Source organism: Oxyura jamaicensis, chromosome 1, assembly GCF_011077185.1.
Source record: "Oxyura jamaicensis isolate SHBP4307 breed ruddy duck chromosome 1, BPBGC_Ojam_1.0, whole genome shotgun sequence".
NCBI lineage: Eukaryota > Metazoa > Chordata > Aves > Anseriformes > Anatidae > Oxyura > Oxyura jamaicensis.
This window is the reverse complement of record NC_048893.1, coordinates 202,850,389-202,869,440: the sequence shown is the minus strand read 5'-3', so window position 1 is coordinate 202,869,440 and position 19,052 is coordinate 202,850,389. Positions and strand designations below refer to the sequence as shown.

At 62.3% G+C, this 19,052-nt stretch overlaps 2 protein-coding genes across 7 annotated transcripts in view; both read right to left on the bottom strand.

The window, feature by feature from the left end:
• Positions 1-9,236, bottom strand: part of ARHGEF17 (Rho guanine nucleotide exchange factor 17) — a 29,968-nt gene extending 20,732 nt beyond the window's left edge. The window contains exon 1 of the mRNA XM_035343728.1: positions 6,364-9,236. Within this exon, the coding sequence (XP_035199619.1) occupies positions 6,364-9,219 (2,856 nt within the window). The 5' untranslated portion in view covers positions 9,220-9,236. The remainder of the gene's footprint in view (positions 1-6,363) is intronic.
• A 2,065-nt stretch (positions 9,237-11,301) lies between these two features.
• On the bottom strand, positions 11,302-18,801 carry P2RY6 (pyrimidinergic receptor P2Y6). 6 transcript variants are annotated; one of them, XM_035344004.1, is made up of 2 exons: positions 18,707-18,801; positions 11,302-13,429 (listed from the first exon to the last, which is right to left on the bottom strand). In XM_035344004.1, the coding sequence occupies exon 2, from the start codon at positions 13,402-13,404 to the stop codon at positions 12,418-12,420; it is 987 nt and encodes a 328-aa protein (XP_035199895.1). In that variant the 5' UTR covers positions 13,405-13,429; positions 18,707-18,801; the 3' UTR covers positions 11,302-12,417. The 6 variants fall into 6 exon arrangements, with proteins under 6 accessions (XP_035199895.1, XP_035199920.1, XP_035199904.1 ...); XM_035344029.1 differs by lacking the exon at positions 18,707-18,801 and adding an exon at positions 18,560-18,624 and having other exon boundaries at positions 11,302-13,440; XM_035344013.1 differs by lacking the exon at positions 18,707-18,801 and adding an exon at positions 15,722-15,790 and having other exon boundaries at positions 11,302-13,431.
• Between the last annotated feature and the right edge of the window lie 251 nt (positions 18,802-19,052).

Here is a 19,052-nt window from a genome sequence, read left to right as displayed (position 1 = left end):
GATGGGTGGATGGAGATGGATGGATGAATGGAGATGGGTGGAGATGGATGATAAGGATGGATGGATAAGGATGGAGATGGATGGATGAAGATGGATGGATAAGGATGGAGATGGATGGATGGATGGGGATGGATGGAGATGGGTGGAGGTGGACGGAGATGGATGGATGAAGATGGATGGAAATGGATGAAGATGGAGATGGGTGGAGATGGATGGAGATTGATGGATGGATGGATGGATGGGTGGAGATGGATGGAGATGGATGAGTGGATGAATATGGACAGATGGATGAATGAGATGGATGGAGACAGGTGGATGGAGATTGATGGAGATGGATAGGTGGAGAAGGATGGAAGGACGGAAGGAAGGACAGACAGAAGGACAGGAGGAAGGACAGAAGTACGGAAGGACAGAAGGAAGGAAGGAAGGAAGGAAGGAACCTTCCATCACACCTTGTGCAATGACACCACCTTCTTCACCCACAGACTGAGCTGGGGAACGAACCAGAAACCTCCTCTTGCACCTGAATTTAGGAGAAGTCCCTGATTGGACTCCAAGGCTGGCTCTACACTGGTGCCGTTGGGACTGGCCAGGTGCTGCCTGCAGTGGTGGGGCTGTGCTGGGCAGGTGGTGGGGCTCGAGGGGGACGAGGAGCTGGGGGAGGATGAGGAGCTCAAGGAGGACAGGGCTTGGGGCAGATGTTGGGTCTCAAAAATGAGCAGAGGCCCGGGCACATCACCTCTCCGCTCCCTCAGTCACGGGAAACCACCCAAGAGCCACGGGAGCGCACAGAACGCTTCGTCTGCACATGGTTTTGCACGGAGAAGCCCAGCTCTGTATACACAGGCAGGCAGGGTGCCCAGAAATGCAGAGCGTGGATGGCCGCCATGCAGCCCTGCATCCCCCCGTGCACCTCTGCGTGTGCAAACCCGCACCGTGAACCTCCCTGTGCAACCCCGGCACGTGCAAACCAGCCCGGATGACCGTGTGCACCCTTGCACACACACCTGAGCACCAGGAGTCTTCCTTTGCACAAGCACACGAGCGCACCAGCGCCGGGAATTTCCCTGTATGGGGACTGGGGACGTCCCCGTGCACCCCTGCACGTGTCCCCCAGCACCTGCACGGGGCCGGGGGTGCTCGGCGGGGCTGGAAGCAGAGCCCCTGCCCGGCCCAGCCTCCCACCCTCGCTGCAGGATCGGGGCTTCGTGCCAGGAGCCTGACCTTTGGGTGCGCGGCCGTGGGCCAAGGCCAGCCCCCGGCACGGGGCCCAGCCCGGCACTAACCCTCTCGCTCCGGGGCCGGATCCTGGCCCCCGCATCCGTCAGGCGCAAGGGGTGGCTGCAACCCAGCCCGAGAGGCATCCATCACCCTTCAGAGTTCTTTTCCTAATTAATTTCAGGCTTTAATTACAGGGAGCGCAGGCGCCAGTGAGCTGCAAACAGCCGGGTGCAAATAGGGTGGGAGCGATGGGTGTGCACGGGGGACAAGGGACAACGAGGAGGGGGTGACACCAGACGTGCCCTCTGGTCAGCACATCCCAAACCCCAAAATGCACACCCCAAACCCCAGATGTCCCCAAAGCCCCCAGACCCCACAGGTCCCTCTATGCTGATGTCCCCAAAGGGTGACAAGCCACCTTTCCCGAGCTGGTGTCCCTACAGGCCGTGCCTGCTGGCACAGGCACAAACCATCCCAAAATACTTCGCCATCCCTTCACCATCCCAAAACCACACGGCCACGGGAATATCGGCTGTGGGGGTAAAAATAGCCTCCTCGTTAGGGATGCTTCGTTAAGGGCTCGCCGGCGGGGAATACGGGGCTCCATCCTATAAGCCATGGGGTGGGATGCCAGGGGGCTGCACGGCCCTTCCCGTGCCTCAGTTTCCCCCGGAAAAGAGCCGGGACAAGATTCGGGCGAGCCCTTGGCGCTGCGGAGAGGAAAGCAGAGATTCACCCGCCCCCCCGCCGTTTAATTATAGATTTCCAGAAATGCCAAAACCCCAGAAAACTCCCAGCCGTGGCCCAAAACCTGGTTTCTATGGAGATCAGCGAGGAGGGAGGCAGGGGAAAAGGGAGCAGGGGGACGAACTGGTGCCCGGTGCCCAACTCCGGGGATGAAACGTTACTGGTGGGACAAGGTCTACAGGACTTTTTGTTCCTTTTGCTGCAAATCCTTGCTTTTTTTTTTTTCCTTTTTTTTTTTTTTTTTTCCCAGGCCCACCATCACACCTCGCCCCTGCACTCAAAAAAAAAGCAAAAAGGCCCCGATGGGACAGAGCCGTCCCCAGAGGGGGACAAGCTCGTGGCTGCTGCATGGGACGAGGATGCTCCTGAGGGATGCAACAAAGCCAAAGGATGCTCCAACCTCCCCGGCCTGCCAAAACCCCAACACAACCACCTTTACACCACGCATCCTCCTCCGCCACCCCCAAAACATGCTCCCTGTCCACTTTTTTGGGGAAGAAATCAGCGTTTTTGGCTCCCTCCATCTCGTCCCCGGTGGGGAGCAGCAGGTGGGGAAGGCAGCGGCTGGGCCGCTCCGGGGCCACGTTCCCATGACTTGTCCGATCCTGCGAGGTGCTATATTTAAGTCAATATTTTTCCTCTTTAATCCGACGGCTGCTAAGTCAACAAACAGAGCGTGGCAGCGAACATACCTAATTTTCCACCCCCCCGGGGCTCTGCACATGCATGTGCATGGGTGTGCGCACACTTGTGCCACCCGTCCCGGTGGCTCACGGGATGCTGCCAGGCTCGGCGGAGCCAGAAAAACTCCTTTTTCTTTTCCTTTGGATGCATTTTTTTTTTCTTTCTGCCTTGAAAGTAGCATTTCTTCCCGCGGCCTCCACGCTGCAAAAGGGTTTTGCTGCGGGACGCACGGCACAGGGGGGAAAAAAGCCTCGTGCCCAGGTTTCGAGCGCGGCTGGAGGAGCTCTCCGGCACCAGGGACGCCTTGGCCGGCTCCGGCCCCACGGAGAAACGCTGGAAGGCTCCCAGGACAAACAGTCCTGCTGCTGAGGGAGAACAGCACGTTACAGCCACCCGCCGGCACACGCAGCCCGGGAAAACGCCGGCACAGCGGCGCTGCCCCGCTCCGAATCACCGGTGCAGCAAGGAGCCGGGGACTGTTTGGGTAAAGGTTGGGTTTTGCCATGCTGAGAGCAGCCGGAGGGATTTGGTCCGTGTTTTGCTTGGGATTTTGGATGTCTGTGCCTTCTCCTTGCTCTGTGTATGACAAATAAGTTGGGGGGGAATTCAAAAAACAGCTCTGGTGGTGTTGGGAATGGTGGAGCGCGCGGTGTGCTGAGCCTGCAGCCCTGCCGAAGGCGCTTGAGGGGGATCCTGGCTGGCGAGCATCAAACCCAGCGTGGAGTAAAGTGGCTGCTGAGCCCACGAAGCGGCTGGGAGCTCAGGGGTGGAATTATCCTGTGCCTCTGGCCACCTGGAGACCACGGCGTCCCCGCACGGTGCCAGCACCCTCACCTCCACCGGGCACCGCGGGGAGCACTCGTGCATCCAGACCTCAAGCGGAGGAGAGCCTTGGGTTCGTTAACTGCAAGTCCTAATGAACCAGGAGCAGGCAGAACTGCAAAGCGGGAGGATATCTCAGGGGAATAACGCTGCAGGACTGCCAGACCCCGCTGTGACTCCCTGGAGATGGAGACCAGGACAGACAGATGGCACGACGCACCGCCGAGCGCTTCGGATGCCCCAAAGTCCCCGTGGAGAGGCGACAATATCATGGAGCAGAGGACCAGCCTCACGGTGCTGCTGCAAGCCAGAGCCCAGGCGGGGAAAAATAAATAAAAAATAAAGATAATTTCTTCTCCGAAGGTCCAGGAGCGCATAAATCTCCTCTCGGTCCCAGGTTATATCCGGCCTTTGGTGCTCTGCCCTGTAACGAGAGCAACTCGGTCCCCCTCGGCCCCCCCCCCGGCCACAGCTGGTGCCATCTGAAGTAAAACATCCCAGCTCCACTCTCCAATAAATCAAAGGGGAAATAAAATGCGGGTTTAAGTTCTCTTATGGCTGCGGCACAAAGAAAGCCGAAGGCAGGAGAGAGATTCAAAGATACTGCTGCAGCCTTGCCCTTAAAAGGAGAAATTCGCCCCCTCGGTGCCGAGTCCGGCGGGTTCAGGCAAGGTGAGGAGCATCCGCCGGGGGGTCCGGCCCCTCCGCATCCCGTGTTCTCAAGGTGATGCTGAGCCAAACTGGGCTCCCAGTAGCTCGGGACTAGTGCTGGAGTTGGTAAAATGGGGGGAAATCCACCTAAAATGAGCCCAAAATTGGTTCGGATGCTCCTGACCAGCTGCGCCGGGAATCACCACGCTTGACACTTATTTTTTTTGACGCCTTTTGGCAAACTTTTTGCCCCGAGATCTCCACGTCTCTCGCAAACCATTAACTGCTCCCCTGCGAGCCAGACCCTTGCCCCGCCAGGTGCTCGCTCTGTGCCAGCATTGGCCAAAAATGGGGCAAAATTTTACCCCGAACCCCCTTCCGGGGATGCCCTTCCCTCATCTCCCCGAAGCTCCTCGTTCTTGGACGGCTGCAGCAGAGATGGACAAGGGGGACGCACGGGAGGAAGACGAAGCAGTCGGGGTGCTGGGGTCCCCTCCTCACCCCTGGCGAGGATTTTATCCCAGGATTTTGCCCCCTTCCAGCTCTTCTTCCCTCCAAACGGCGCCGGAGGCGTCGACCGACTCCGCACCAAAACGATTTTGCGCAAACGAGCATGCGAAAACGAGGGCGCCGTGCAGCTGCGAGCCGGCCGAGCTGCTATTTTGGCAGCCTGGGGCTGGGAAAATAACCCAGCCTGCAACCACCCGCACCCATCTGTGGGGCTGGGACGTGACGCGGCACCCAGCACCCACCCAGACACCGGGACTGGATTTTCTCCTCTCGTTTCCAACTGCTGGAGAAGGAGGCAGGGGGATGGTGAGGGCAGAGCCCCCTCCCAGTGAACGGAAAAGGGTGGATCGTGCCGAAAATTGGTGCTGATAACGGGCTGGGGAGTTATCGCCCACCCTTGCCCTAGGGCACGGATGCTCCATCGCAGCAGTGGGGGCGAGCAACCAACCCCTTATCGCAGTGCCACCAAGACCAAAGGACATCGGGCCAACACAGGCGCTTGGAGAGAGGATCCAGCCCCAACAAAACCCAGTGAGACCCCAAAAAGTTCAATTTGGAGCTGCTCGGGGATGAAGATGAGGAAAACACCCGAATTTTGTGCACGCGCCACGGATAAATGTCCCCGCTCCACATCTCAGCCCGGCCAGGAAGGGTTACGCTGCCCAGGCACTTCTCATGTGTGTCCCGGAGGCTTTGCAGAGAACTCGCACAATCCCGGCCTCCTGGCCACCATAAATCGCCACCGAAATGGGATTCGCCCCCCATGGGTATTTCTGGGCTTTGCCCCGGTGCCGTGCGGGGACGTCAGCCCACGGGGACTCGTGCTGAGTTATTAAAAGCCCGGTGGGCGCGGGAGGCGGCGGCGCTTGCGAGCGTGGCATCGCTTTTCCAGCAGCTTTGTTCCCCTGATCCGTGCTCCCGTGTCCCCGCTTGCACCAGGAAGACCCCAAAGCCAGTGACCCCAGAGCTGACCCCCGGGGAAAGCAAAACGCCTTTTTCCCCAAAACCCGTCCCCCTGAACCCACCGGGAGCAGCATTAATTAAACATGGTAAGAAAACCTTTACAAACACTTTTTTCCCCGTTTTCCCTTAGTTTTTAAAGTGCACTTTTCTGACAAGCCATAAACCCCAGCACGGTCACCACGAGCCTCGAGCTGAAAAGTTTGAGGGGAAAAGACACACTTGCTCCCATTCAGCACATTTCCACGGGGAGCAACTGCAAGACACGGCACTTTTGGGGTCAGAAAGTGCTGGTTTGCTCCACCAGGGCAGAACATTGGGAATATATTTTTGAAAAAGACAATTTAAGCCCCCTGCCATAGAAAAAGCAACTTCTGGCTCAGCGTTTCAGGCAGAAAATCGCCCGTGGCCGGTCAAGAGCACACCTGTTTCTGGGAACCCCATAGAGCATCGCTGCGAAATGCACCAGGAAAGCAGGAGAATGGCCTTCCCTGGACGTTTGGTGCTGTTTGACCCAGAAATTGCTTGGTTTCTACCCCAAAATCACCGACTTCTGGGGGTGGTTCCCACAAGGACCACCCTCAGCACCAGAAAGGGCCGGCCCCTGCTCTGGGCCATCCAGCAGCACTTCTCTGTGCGAAAAGGAAGAATTTGGCCCCAAAAAGGGCCACGCGGTGGGGAGGGGACACCGAAACACCCCCGCCACCCAGGAGGGGACAGTCCCCACAAAGCCAAACATCGGGGTTTTGGGGCAAGAAGGGCACTTACCACTTGGGGCTTGCTCCTGGGGTCGGGCTGCCGCGGGCACCGGGCGGGCTCGGGGGCGGTGGGCGTCGCGGGTGAAGAGCGGGGTCCGTCCCCAGGGCCGGGGGACGTGTCACCGGAGTTGAGGGCCAGCATGTACCGCTTGGTGACATCCTCCAGCGACGGCGGCTGCGGGGCAGGGAAGGACTTGATGGGCAGGCGGGTGGCATCCGGCACGGGGAGGTGGGCATGGTGGCCGGCGTGCGGCTCGGGGACAGAGATGGGGACAAAGGTGGCGGGCTCGCTGGTGTGGCGCACATGTTTGGTGGCCGGGCGGGATGTCCTGGAGAGGCTGGGGGGCACCGGTGGAGGCTGGTTCTCCTGGTGGGACGCGCGGCTGGTGCGCTTTTTGGAGCTGCGCCGGGCGCCGCGGGGGGACAGCACCTCGGCGAGCTTGGGGTCGAAGCCGTAGCCTTCGTGTCCTTGGGGACGCGCCGGCGCAGATCTCTGCTCCGAGAGGATGGGCTCGCTGCTGGACGGTGGGATGCTGCCCTCCAGCTCACTGATGGCCTCGCCGGGACCCTCAAAAGCGCCGGCCGTCAGCTCGCCGCGCCGGCTGGGGTCGCTCAGCGACTTCTTCTTGATGGTCTTGCCGTTGCCCTTCTCGTCGATGACTTTGTCCATGGCGCCGGGCTGGCTGACGATGGTCTGGATGAGGCTGCTGTAGTCCCGCAGCCCGTCGCTGCCCAGGGACAGGTCGCTGCCCGCGCTACCCGCGTGGCCGGCCAGCGCGATGGCCGCGGGCTGGGGGATGCCCCCCTTGGCGCTCAGCGAACCCAACAGGTTGCTGTCGACGGAGAAATTCTTCGCCTCCTCCGCCACCGGGCATCGCCGGTGGGGCATGGGGTCGCTCAGGGAGCGGTAGGGTTCACCGAAGCCCTCCCCAATGCCGCTCTCGGCCCCGTTGGCGCCCACCGAGGGGAATTTCCGCCGGCGCCGCAAGCTGCTGGGGGTGCTCGGGGCCTCCAGCGGTGCTTGGGCTTTGCCGGCCGGGGGGACGTCTTCCAGTGCCATGGCCTGAGCCGGGGGCAGCGGCGGCTCAGTTGCAGTCTCAGTGGCATCGGGCAACTGCCAGGCAGCCACAGCCTCATGCAAGCCCCCCAAGGCCACCCCAGCAGGTCCCGGCTCCGGCTCGGTGACGATGCCCTCATCCGTCACGCTCAACTCGTGACCCAACAGCTCCTCCACAGATTTCCTTCGAGTGCAGTTCTCCAACTCCGCTTCTTTCAACCGCTGCGTGCTCTCCGCCTGTCCCCGAAGGACCACGTCTGTCCCCATGGGTGCCACCTCCCCGACGCCCTCCACACCTCCGCTGTCCTTCTGCTCAGCTGCCAAGCCATAGTCCTGCTGGGAACCCATCCTGCTGATCTTCTCGAAGACCTGCCTGGCCTCCTGGATGTACTGGTCCTGGATGACCACGGGCAGCAGGTCCTCGTCCCCCCGCCGCCCGCCGGCCGGAGCCACCGCCTCGTGGCTGCCGGCGGTGGCCAGGAGGAGCTCAGAGGAGCTCTGCTTCATGGAGCTCTGCAAGAAGAGCCGGCGTGTCCCCGACTTCTCAGAGCAGGTGAAGGACTTGGCGCGGCGCAGCGTGGCCGTCAGGTCCTTCAGCGTGGGCCGCTCGCCCGGCCCCCAGCGGCTGGGGGGCTGAGCAGCGCCGCGGTCCCGTGTGCCGGCCGGCGGGGGGATGTCGCAGCCCCCCTCAGCGAGGCCGATCCTCACCCCTTTCTTCTTCACTTTCAGCTCCGACAGGTCCGACTTGAGGAAGCTGAGGAGCGTCAGCGTCTCGGTGGCGATGTCGGGGTTGGACAAGGACTTACGGTGCTCGGCCCGCTCCCCCGCTAGCTGTGGGCCGTTGCTCCCCAAATCTGGCCTCGCCTTGGCCATGCCTGGTGGCACCTTGGGCCGGCCACGGGCCTGGGGCTGTCCCCAGGCCACTCCATCGCTCGGCCCGAAGCCGGGCGAGCGGCGGCCGCCGTGGAGGACCCAACAGCTGCCCGGCTGCTCCTCTTCCTTCAGCGTCTCCGTGCTGGAGTAGCGGCTCCCGGCGGGGCTGCCGAAGGGCAGGATGCTCACCTTGGCCACCCGAGCCACCACGGGGGCCGCGGGGGCCAGCGGTTGCCGGGTCCCCGACTTGGTCGGGCCCTCGCCGTCCCCTTGGCGGCCGGGGGCTCGCAGCAACCCCTCGCCCTCGCTGCCCGGCGAGCCCCGGCTGCGGGGCGAGGAAGAGGAGGGCGAAGAGGAGGAGGAGGAGGAGGCCGGGCGGGCCGAGCTATGCCAGGAATGCGGGCCGGGCCCCGGCGCAGCCCCGCGGGGCGCCCGCAGCGCCGGGTGCGGGACGCGGCTGCGGGGCGGCGGCGGCGGCGGCGTTCCCCGGCCGCTCCCGGTGCCGTTCCCGTTGCCGGTCCCGTTGCCGGTCCCGATCCCGTTCCCGGTCCCGATCTCGGTCCCGATCCCGTTGCCGGCCCCCGGGGGCTGCCGCCCGCTCTCGCCGAAGAGTTTGCGCATCGCCGGGACGCTGGGCCAGCGCGGCTCCGCGCTCAGCGCCGGCCCCCGAGGCGGCGGCGGAGGAGGAGGAGGAAGAGGAGGAGGAGGAGGAGGAGGAGGAGGAGGAGGCGGCGGCGGCCCCGCATGGGCCGGGCCCGTGGGCTCCAAGCGGCCGAAACGCAGCGAGAGCTGCCGAACCGACGGGGCCAAGCCGCGCGCCGGAAAAACTTGGCTGCCCGGGGAAAAAAGCGACGAGGAAGAGGAGCAGCGGCAGGACGACGACGAAGGCTGCGAAGAGAAGGAGGAGGAAGCCCGGCCGCTGCCCCCCTCCGCCATTGTGTGCCCCCCCCCGCCGCCGCCTCCGCCCGCCCCCCGGCCCCGCCGGCAGCCCCGGCCCCGCTGCCCCCCGCCGCAGGCACCGCCCGGCCCCGCTCCTCCTCCGGGCTGCCAGCGGGCTTCATCACGCCCGCTTTGTTTTCTCTCTCTCTCTCTTTTTTTTTTTTTTTTCCTCCCTTTTTTTTCCCCCCCACCCTCTTTTTTTTTTTTTTTTTTTCCCTCGCCCCCTTCTTTTTTATTTGTTGCATTCAAATAAACTTTCCCCGAGAGGCGGGGTTTCCTCCTCCCGGAGAGGGGGATGGTGGCAGTGGCCCTTTTGGGCTTTTTTTTTTTTTTTTTCTTTTTTTTTTTTTTTTTGGAGAGCAGCGGCAGAAGGGGGGAGGGGGGGGAAGGGAAGGGAAGGGAAGGGAAGGGAAGGGAAGGGAAAAGTGGCACAGAGCTGCTCAGGCCGAGCACCAGGCTCCCCTCATCCCCCATCTCCATCCCCCCCAGCTTCTGGTGTTTATTTGATTTATTTTATTTATTTATTTATTTTTGTGGGGAAACAGGATAAGGATGTGACTCCGGGTCACTCTGAGCTGGAGGGGAGAGCCCCCTTCCCTTTTTTCCACCTGGGTCTCTCCAGCCACACTCTGTGATTCATCCAAGGCCGCGCACCCCATTCCCACCTCCCCAGGCACCCCAGCAGCTCAGTGTCCTGCTGGAAGTTTTTCTCCTTACTTTTTGGGTCATCAGTGCTTGCCACTTGCAGGCAATAAGCCCGTTCCTCCAAAACAAGACAGCAGATTGATCACCGGGGAAGTGAAAATGAATGGGGTGACCCTGCTTTGCAGGGCTGCACCACGTAAAGGACACTTCTATCTCTGTCCCGGGGCACAAAACCCCCGTAAATGCATTTTTTCAAGAATAAAAAGCGCCTCCGGCAACGCCGTGGATTCCTTCCCCGGCCCTCCCTTCCCTCCCACCACCTTCCTGCACCGCTGCCCCCAGGGCTGGGTGGCTCCTGGGCCTGCTGATGACGTCCCCACGCTGTCACTGGCATTTGGGATGGGATTTAGGGAACAGCTCCATCCCTGAGGTGTGCCCATCACCGTGGTTTCAGGGCCTGCTGGCACCAAGGGACCCACTGGTGGGGCTTGGCAGGAGGGAGCAGACCCCCAAGGCCAGGCAGACCAAAAGTGGAAAAACTGAGCTCTATGTGCCTTGAAAACACCCCAAAGTTGGTGATTCCAACTCCTGGACCTCTGTGGGACCCCCCTTGGGTCTTGGGTGCCCCTACGTCAGCCTGGGGTGTCCCCAGGGTGTCCCCAAACCCCTCTGAGGCACCCAACGGCGGTGGCTCTCTGCTTGCACACCCCATTGAAAGTGGCTTGGGGTCGCCTACACTCATGGGAAAAGAAAAATATGTTCCTTTCTGCCTTCGTTGGACATCCTTGGGGCTTTTTGCAGAGCTTTTTGGGGTCACACGTGGCTGGGTGTCCCCCCGGCAGGGCCGGGCAGCGCTCCCCGTGCCCCCCAGCCCCGCCGCCTCCCCGCAGACATTTCCCAAAACGCCAAGTTTTTGCGCCCTCTCCAAACCTGAAGATTTTGCGCCCTCTCCTGGGTCCGGGCGGCGTGGCTGAGCCCGAGCCCGGCGTCACCTCCCCCCCCCCCGGCGCCTTTCCTTTGTCCGGGAAAACTTGGGGACACCACCGTCCCCCCGGGTTTTTCCCTCCAACCACCGTTTCTTTTTTTCCCACAGCACGCAAAGTTGCGGGGATGGGAGACCCCAAAAACGCGTCGGAAGAGATCCCAGTGCCGAGAGCTACGGCCAAGGGGAACCCCACGACCAACCCTGCCTCCTCCACTGCCTTCCTGCACCCCAACCCAACCCCACATAGGGTTCTCCCCAAGGTAAAGCAAGGGACCGTCCCCCCTAGGTGCTGGTGGGGTTATTTGGGGCTGGCTCTGCCCTTCAGCCCTCCCTGAATTCAGGTGTGTCCGGATGCGGCCGCGGGTTTGCGGTGGGCGAGCTGGGATTAATCAGGGTGCTCAGCCCGGTGGTTTTGTGCAAGCAGCGGGGCTGGAGGGCTGCTAATCCCCGAGATTTGAAGCAAATTGCTTAAATCGACTTAGACGCGATTATCGCACCGAGACACCTGCGAGTACGGGTTTGCAAAGTGTATTTGGGGTGGGGTGGCTCCGTGCACAACGTTCCCCCGCTCGGATGCGTGCGTATATACGGTGCATAGCATGTGCAGATCCTTGTGGACATATGCATGGGGCAGGTTCAGTCTATACGTCCTATGTTATAGAGGACTGGCAAAGCAGTTAGAGGTACAGCCACGGTGCCCAGCCTCTCCGGTGGCCCTGGGTCGGCTGGGCTCCTCGTGTGGGTAAGGTGCAACCCTATAAAACGTGATGCTTTGGTTCATTCAGCAGGCTCAGCTTTCAAGTCTGGTGTCACCCGGGTGCTCGGTGGCAGTGGCGGGGGTCTCCCAGTTCCTGGCATCGTGTCCGGGTGGGAAATACGGCATCGGTGTCCTCGTCCCCCTCACCGTCCCTCACCAGCTTCCCGTCTGGCCACGGATGGTCCTCTCACCCTTTCGAAGTGGCACCAGTGGACCCATGTCTTTTACTGGTCTGGCCCCATTGTGGGATAGGCCAGCATTACCCCAAAATGTCCGTGACACCCATCTCTTCCTCTCCTGGGTCCACGGAGGTGCCGGGGATGTTTTGTGGGGGCTACTGGTGTTCAGGACCCGAAAGCTACCCCAAGGAGAGGGCACAGAGCCACGTTCCCCAGGTGAGTACAAGCCAAAAAAATCCTCCCCAGATGAGGGGAAGCTCAAAACATCTTTTGGGGGCAGAAATCCCCCCCCTGAGCAGCCCACCCGGGCAGCCCCATCCCTTCTCCCCACTCTCCCACCGCCTCCTCCGTGGTCCCCCCAGTGGTTTTTATTGCTTCGGTGCTTCAGCCTCCACCAAGAGGTGGCACAAAGCAGCTAAAAAACAGGACGGCGTCGAGCAACCGGTGGAGGGCAGCCCTCGGAGAGCGGGGACACCGCGTTGCAACCGCCGTGGGCTGGAGATGGGCTGGAAGCAAGCGCTGGAAGCTCAGGAGATGTCCCCAGGCACGTCCCCATCTCCGCGCCACGCAACTTTGAGCCAAAAGCGCTCCGTGCCCGTCCCCGGTGACACTGAGGTGGCCTCGTCTACCTAGGAGCCGTAGGTGACGCAGTGGTCGTGCCGCCACTTGGAGCTCATCTTGTCGAGGAGGTAGCGGGTGCTCTCGCGGAACTTGCGCTGGGTGAAGTAGAAGAGGATGGGGTCGAGGACGCTGTTCATGCTGGCGAAGGGGCGCGTGCACTTGTAGGCGATGGCGAACGCCTCCAGGGCCGGGCAGGGCAGGCTGGGCGAGGAGCGGACGATCAGGTAGATGGTCTTGGTGAGGTGGAAGGGGAAGAAGCTGATGGAGAAGACGATGACCACGATGACGATCATGCGCACGGCCTTGTCCTTCTTCTTGTGCACCGCCAGGCCGATCAGCTCGTCCCTCTGGCACAGGATGCGGGCCATGCTGCAGTAGCACGCCAGGATGGCCACGAAGGGCAGCAGGAAGCCGGTGACGGTGAGCGTGATGCCGTAGGGGAAGTAGGCGGCGGAGAGGTCCGGGGGGCTCAGGTCGTAGCAGACGGTGCGGTTCCTCTGCGTGCCGGTGGAGGCGAAGAAGAAGGTGGGCAGGCACTGGGCGACCACGACGGACCACACGGCGGCGCACACCAGCCACGTCAGCTTCTTGCCCTTCTTCTTGTGCCACGAGGCCAAGGGGTGGCAGATGCCCAGGTAGCGCTGGACGCTGATGCAGGTGAGGAAGAGGATGCTGCCGTGCAGGTTGGTGTAGAACTGGAAGCGGACGAATTTGCAGGTGAAGTCCCCGAAGGGCCAGTAGTCCTTCTGGGTGTAGTTGTAGATGAGGAGAGGGAGGGAGCAGACGTAGAGCAGGTCGGCCGTGGCCAGGTTGAGCATGTAGATCATGGTGCGGGTCAGCGCCTTGCGGGCCAGCCAGATCTGCCCGATTACCACAGCGTTGAGCGGCAGCCCCAGCAGGAAGACCACCGAGTAGACCAGGGGCAGCAGCACCTGCTTGAACTCCTCGTGGAAGGTGCACGAGTTCCTCCCCACTGTGACGTTGGCCATGGTCATGGTCCCCTCTTCACCGGCGTGGCCCCTGGGCAGCACCTGCAAATGACAAAGGGGGCACTTGGTGGCTTGGCCATGGGGTGACACATCCAGGATGAACCCAGACCAGTGCATGCAACCCCATAGCCTCAACCTTCCTCATCATGGATTTTGGGGTCTGTTGGGTGGAAAGAGCAGGACTGTACAAGGTGGTGGCCCCTTGGGGACAGCGTGGCGGCCACCACCCACGCCCCGTGGTGCTGGTGCTTTGCACAAGACCAAGCTGCTCTTATGCCAGATGGGCAGAGCTGCTGAAGAGGAAATTGCAGCAGAGCCTTCAGCCATGCAGCAAGCTCAGCTCTTGCCCCTGGTCCTCTGCAGGGGGTGCCAAAACCCTACCGCGAGCCACCCGCTTTGGGAGCCGCCACCAGTGCCGAGGGACGCGCAGATGTTTCACGGGTGCTTTTATCCGGGAACGGAGAGCAGCAGCTCCCTGGTTCTGGAGGTTTTGGGTCCTGGGGGTGATGCCAGCCCATCCACGTGGCCTCTGGGCTGCTGGGGAAGAGGCCACCCGCTCCGTTATGGGGCTGGGAAGCTGTGTCCCCGAGCCAGAGGGTGACACCGGAGCCCGCTCTGCCGGGAGAGCGGGTTGCAAGCGGGCAGTGAAAGGAGGAGGAAATAAAACCCAACAAAAGGCAGCAATCACTGCAAAACCACAGCGGCCCCATCCCCCCCGCTGCCACCGCCACCCCACCCATGTCGCTTCGCCAAGGCCCTTGCCTGGCACCCATGGGTGCTGAGCACGCCCGAGGTGGTTGAAGCACCCGTGGCAGCGGCGTGCAAAGCCTCTTCTCCTGCCTCTCTCAGTTCCTCCCCGTGTCACTCTTGTCCTGCAGACCTGTCTGCGACCTCGGCACCCACTTCCCCTCTTCGTGACCCCCTCCCCCTAGGCTGGGGGGGCCCTCCTCTGGTTCTGTGGGAACCAGAGGGAAACTGAGGCAGGGGGAGGGTGGTCGGGCTCCCTTGCTTTTGGGGGGGCACCAGGCTGGAGCATCAGCTCCCCTGCTGCTGTGCACCCCCGTACCCCACTGTGCCCCCCTGGTACACACTGTCTGGTCCCAGCACTGCCCACCCCAACAGCCCCCCCGGGGCTGCGCCCTGCTCTGTCCCCTGTCCCCTGCACCCTGAGCCTCCCTGCTGCAGCGTGGGGTCACGGCACCCCCTGCCCTCCCCCAGGACCCCAGGTGGAGCAGCACCCGCCGCTGGAGCCTCGGCCATCCCACAGCCCGTGGGATCACTGCTGGGAAAAGGGGGGCAAGAGAAATAAGGGACAAGGTGGTCTGCGAGGTGCTGGGGGGGGGGGGACACCCACAGCGTGGCTTACCCTCTGGGGTGCCCGGTGTGCTGGGACCCGCCGCCCGGTTCAGGTCCTGGGTGCGTCTGCAACCCCGGGTGTTGTGCAAAGCTTCCCCTTCCTGCCCCGACACAGCACCCCGGTGCTGGATGGGGAACAGAAACCTGGGTGGCAGGGTGGGCACGGTGTGGGACAGCAGGGTGGGCACGGCACGGCACGGCACAGCGGGGTGGGCACGCACGGCACCGCATGGCACCCGCAGCACGCACACGTGCCCACGCAGACACACGGACCCCAAAACACGCGTGTGCACCCCCAGCACACACGGGGGGGACGACATGTGCTCACCCACCCACGCCTACATGGATGCACGCTGCCCACGCACACGTGTGCACCCCCCTGACAGACCCCTGTGCACAGCCCGGCTGGGGACGTGACAACGGTGCCACCGTGCCACGAGCACCCCCGGGTGCCCTAGGACACCTGTGTGGGTTTTGGGGCTGGGATATAGGGCTGGGAGTTCAAAAAGAATAATGGGAAAGGGCTGAGGCTGGGATGGGGCAGCTCCAGCTGCCACCAGGGCCACCTGTGGCCACCCCCGGGTGCTCAGCGGGACGTGCTCAGTGCCAGCACCCTGCCTGCCCCGGGAGGTGTGATTTGCAGGGCACCTTGCCCTCTTTACCAAATTTTGCCCCCAAAATACCCCTCCCAGGCGGTGCAAATCTCAGAGCACAACTGCGAGCACAACCTTCCGATTAGGCACCAGAGAAGCCTCCCCCCCAGCTGCCCAGAACCCCCCATTCACACCCCGCCACCTCCCAGCTTCCAGTTTTTGACCAAAACCGCAGCAGACGCTCGCTCTCTTCCATCTCCTCCACCCTCTTCCATCGGTGGCTGATAACACCAGGAATTCGCCGGCCAATTTTCGGCTCCGTTCCCGCATCCCCGCTGCCCTCGCCCTCTCCTCCTCCCTCCCCAGACCCCATCTTTTATATTTCTAAACCTGCCTCGACCGTGAGCGGAGCAGATCCCTCCTCGAACGCTGCGGCTGCTTCCCAAATCCAGGCTTCGCCGCTGAAATAAATAATAATGACGCTACTAAATACGCGCATCCTTCCCCAAAATAATGCAGCGATTACATCAGTTCTTCTCCCTCTCAAAGCAGGGAGAAGTTGCCGTGCCCGGCACGTGCACGCTGAGCGTGTTCCTTCTTTTCAGACCTAAATCTGTCCCCGTCTTACAGAGGAATTGGACGTTCCCCCTTGCTCTTTTCCAAGCAGCTCGCTGCTTTTTCAAGAGAGGCCACGGATGCAGATGAAACCCTTGTGGCACGGTGCTGGCCCATGCTCCGGGCTCGTGGCGAGGGACGATGTGACAAGGGTCGGGGTTTGTCCTTCCCGGCACGACGGGTGGCCCCGTGGCCGTTCCCGGATCCATCCCTCCTCTCCCCGATCTCTCCGGGAAGCGTTCCCAAGAACAAAGAGGGTAGGACACGAACGTTTTGTTGGGTTTTTCATGAAATGGGAGGCACGATCGTTCAAAGAGTCCCTTCTGCCCCCCAAAACCACTCGAGTTAGAACTGGCACCCTGCTCCAAGAGGCGGGCTTTGCTCAGCGTTTCGCCCTCTTTAGCAGATTTTGCCCCAAAACCGCCTCTCCCAGGAGCGTTTGCGAGAGGATGCTGAGGGACGTGGCCACGGCTACGTGCACGGCCAGTGGCAGAGCGCTCCCATCCCAGAGCGAGCAGCACCAAAAGCACCACGGGCAGCCAAAAGCAACCCCAAAACGGGCTGCCCCGACACCACGGTGATGGGCACGGGGGCAAAACCCAGCGGCGGCGGTGGGGAAGGGGCCACCCCGTGCCGGGTGGGGGCTCCGCAGGGTGGGATCTGTCACTTAGGGGGGAGCAGAGGGGAGCAGCACGTGGGGAGGGCAGGAAGGGGAAGTGGGGAGCCCTGCGGGCAGACGAGGAAAAAATGGGGGGAGGCCACATTGGGGAGGCTTCTGGCTCTGCGCCGCGGTGGAAGCGAAAGCGGCGGCTCAGCAGATTTATAGCCCTGGATGGCCAGACCTGGGCGATGGGGAAATCTCCAGTTATTGATTCCCGGAGGTGTTAGGATATCAACGAGGGCAGTGCGGGTTTTGGGGGCACAGCTGGGTGCTCGCCCCAGTGTCCTCAGGCACTTCCCTCTTCCCTCCTGCCCATGCTTCGGTGCCCCAGCTGCAAAATAAACCCAGAGCCAGCTCTGGGCTCGAAACCTGCCGGGGTAATTTCCACGCACGCCAGACCTTTTGCAATATAAGTGGAAATCGGGAGAATTTGGGGCAGAATTGCCTCTGGCACCCCTCGCTGGTGGTGTTTCCTCGAGACAGCCCAGTGTTGTTACAAACCCTGCTTGGGGCAGCTCCGGAGAGCATCCCAGGGGTGGCAGGACAGAATTACGGACGCGAAGGGATCACACAGGGCTCGGAGAGGCCAGGATCACCCCTTGCTCCCCGCACCCCTTTCCCCTGCGTGGGGAGGGAGAAGCCCCTTTCGCAGAGATGCTCTGGGCAAGCCAGCCCTCCCCGTGCGCAAGACGCATTTGCAAACCCATTGGCGTGAAACACAACAAATCTGAGGCTCCGGGGAAGGGATTAGGCAAAGCAGGTTGGCGAGGTGATGTGAGAAGGGGAAAACACATAGCTCGGGGCTGCGCGGCCAGCCAGCCTTCCTGCTCAGGAAAACAACCCCACGCCTCCAGTGGGTTGGTTTTTTTTTCGGGTCCTTCCTCCTGCAGCCCCCACAGAGCGGGATTAGGGGGCAAGGAGCATGAAGGGGAGGTGTTGGGACAGGGACGGGGCAGCTCGCTGCCCACGGATGGGTGTAGGGTTTGTACAAACCCGTGGGTATTTACCCACAAACGGGTATTCACACCCAGATGCTCCCCCTCAACACATAAGTGGGTGTCTAAATCCATAAATACGGGACTCACCCCAGCCCCCCTTGTATTTACAGCTCGATTTAAGCTTCTGTACCCTTCTGTCCATACAGAGGTCCAGCTCTACGTACACGCACACATCAAGGCTCCCGGCACCCCCTCAGGGTGGTTTTAGGGCAGATTTTAGGATGCTCCGCGTGCATCCCCGGGGACCCCAAGCACATCCCCGATTGCCCGTGCCGTGGGAGCAGAGGGTTTGGGGAGCATCGGGGGGAGCCCGTCCTGCTGGGCTTCACCCCTGATTTTGGGATCGCAGAGGGTTTTTCAGCCCTGTTCTGCAGCACCAGCTGCTCGACCTCCCCGAAATCCCTGAAATCCTCTGCCATATCCACCTGGGGACTTGGCAGCCGCCGGCGGGGCGGACACGTCCCTGCTCAGCCGGATCCCTGAGACGGGGATGGGACGAGAGGGGCGCCTGTTTTAGGGAAAACACGCCCAGCCCCCCGACCTGGGCTGTAGGGGGGAGCAGGGGAGACCCCAAGACCCCAACCTGAGCTGCAGGGGGGAGCCAGGGAGACCCCAAGACCCTGACGTGGGCTGTAGGGGGGAGCAGGGGAGACCCCAAGACCCCAGCCCACTCCCCACGGGTGACGGGTGCTGGGGCTGGCAGTGTTATGGACATGGGGCTGGGGGGCAAAAGCCAGCCGTGACCCCCTCCCACATCCCAAAAAGAGCCCTGAGCCCCCTCCTGAGGGCCCTCAGACACCCTTGGGGTGCCCAGCACCCTGCACCCCCGGTGCACAGCCCCAGTGCAGCTGGCTGCGTGCCCCAAAATCAGGGGGGGACCAGGGCCAAATCCTTCCCCCGGTCCTGCTCCCACCCTGGCCACTTCACCCCGATCCTACCCGGCTCCCTCTGCCCCGCTCGGGTTTGCTCTCGCCCGGCTTGGGCTGGATTTGTCCCGGTTCAAGCCGACCCTACCCGGTCCCGCGTGCCCCGGCCGGGCCCCATCCTGCCCGGCTCGGCCCGGTTCGGTTCTGCTGGTTACTTACCGGCGGCCGGGATGCTCCGGGGTGGAGGCGGCGGTGGCGGCGGTGCTGGGAACCCGGGGCGGCCCCGCTGCTGCCCGCCGGGCCCCGCTCCGCCCCGCTCCGCCCCGCTCCGCCCCGCTCCGCACCATCCGGCACCTGCGGGGGGACGGGGCAGGGCGAAAGGGGGACGGCTGGGGGGGGGGGTGCACAGCTGGATGGGGGTGCGCAGCTGGATGGGGGAACAGCTGGATGGGGCTCGCAGCTGGATGGAGAACAGCTGGATGGGGAAGAGCTGGATGAGGGTGCAGAGCTGGATGGGGGAGTAGATGAATGGGGAACAGCTGGGTGGGGGAACAGCTGGATGGGG

Bases quoted from the DNA above. Each gene is read 5' to 3' on its own strand.
- P2RY6 (XM_035343994.1), bottom strand. From the start codon at position 14,985: ATGCGGTGCCGTGCGTGCCCACCCCGCTGTGCCGTGCCGTGCCGTGCC. The intron at 13,432-14,784 runs CACACCGGGCAC...CAGGTGCTGCCC, and splicing joins AACCGGGCGGCGGGTCCCAG to AGGGGCCACGCCGGTGAAGA.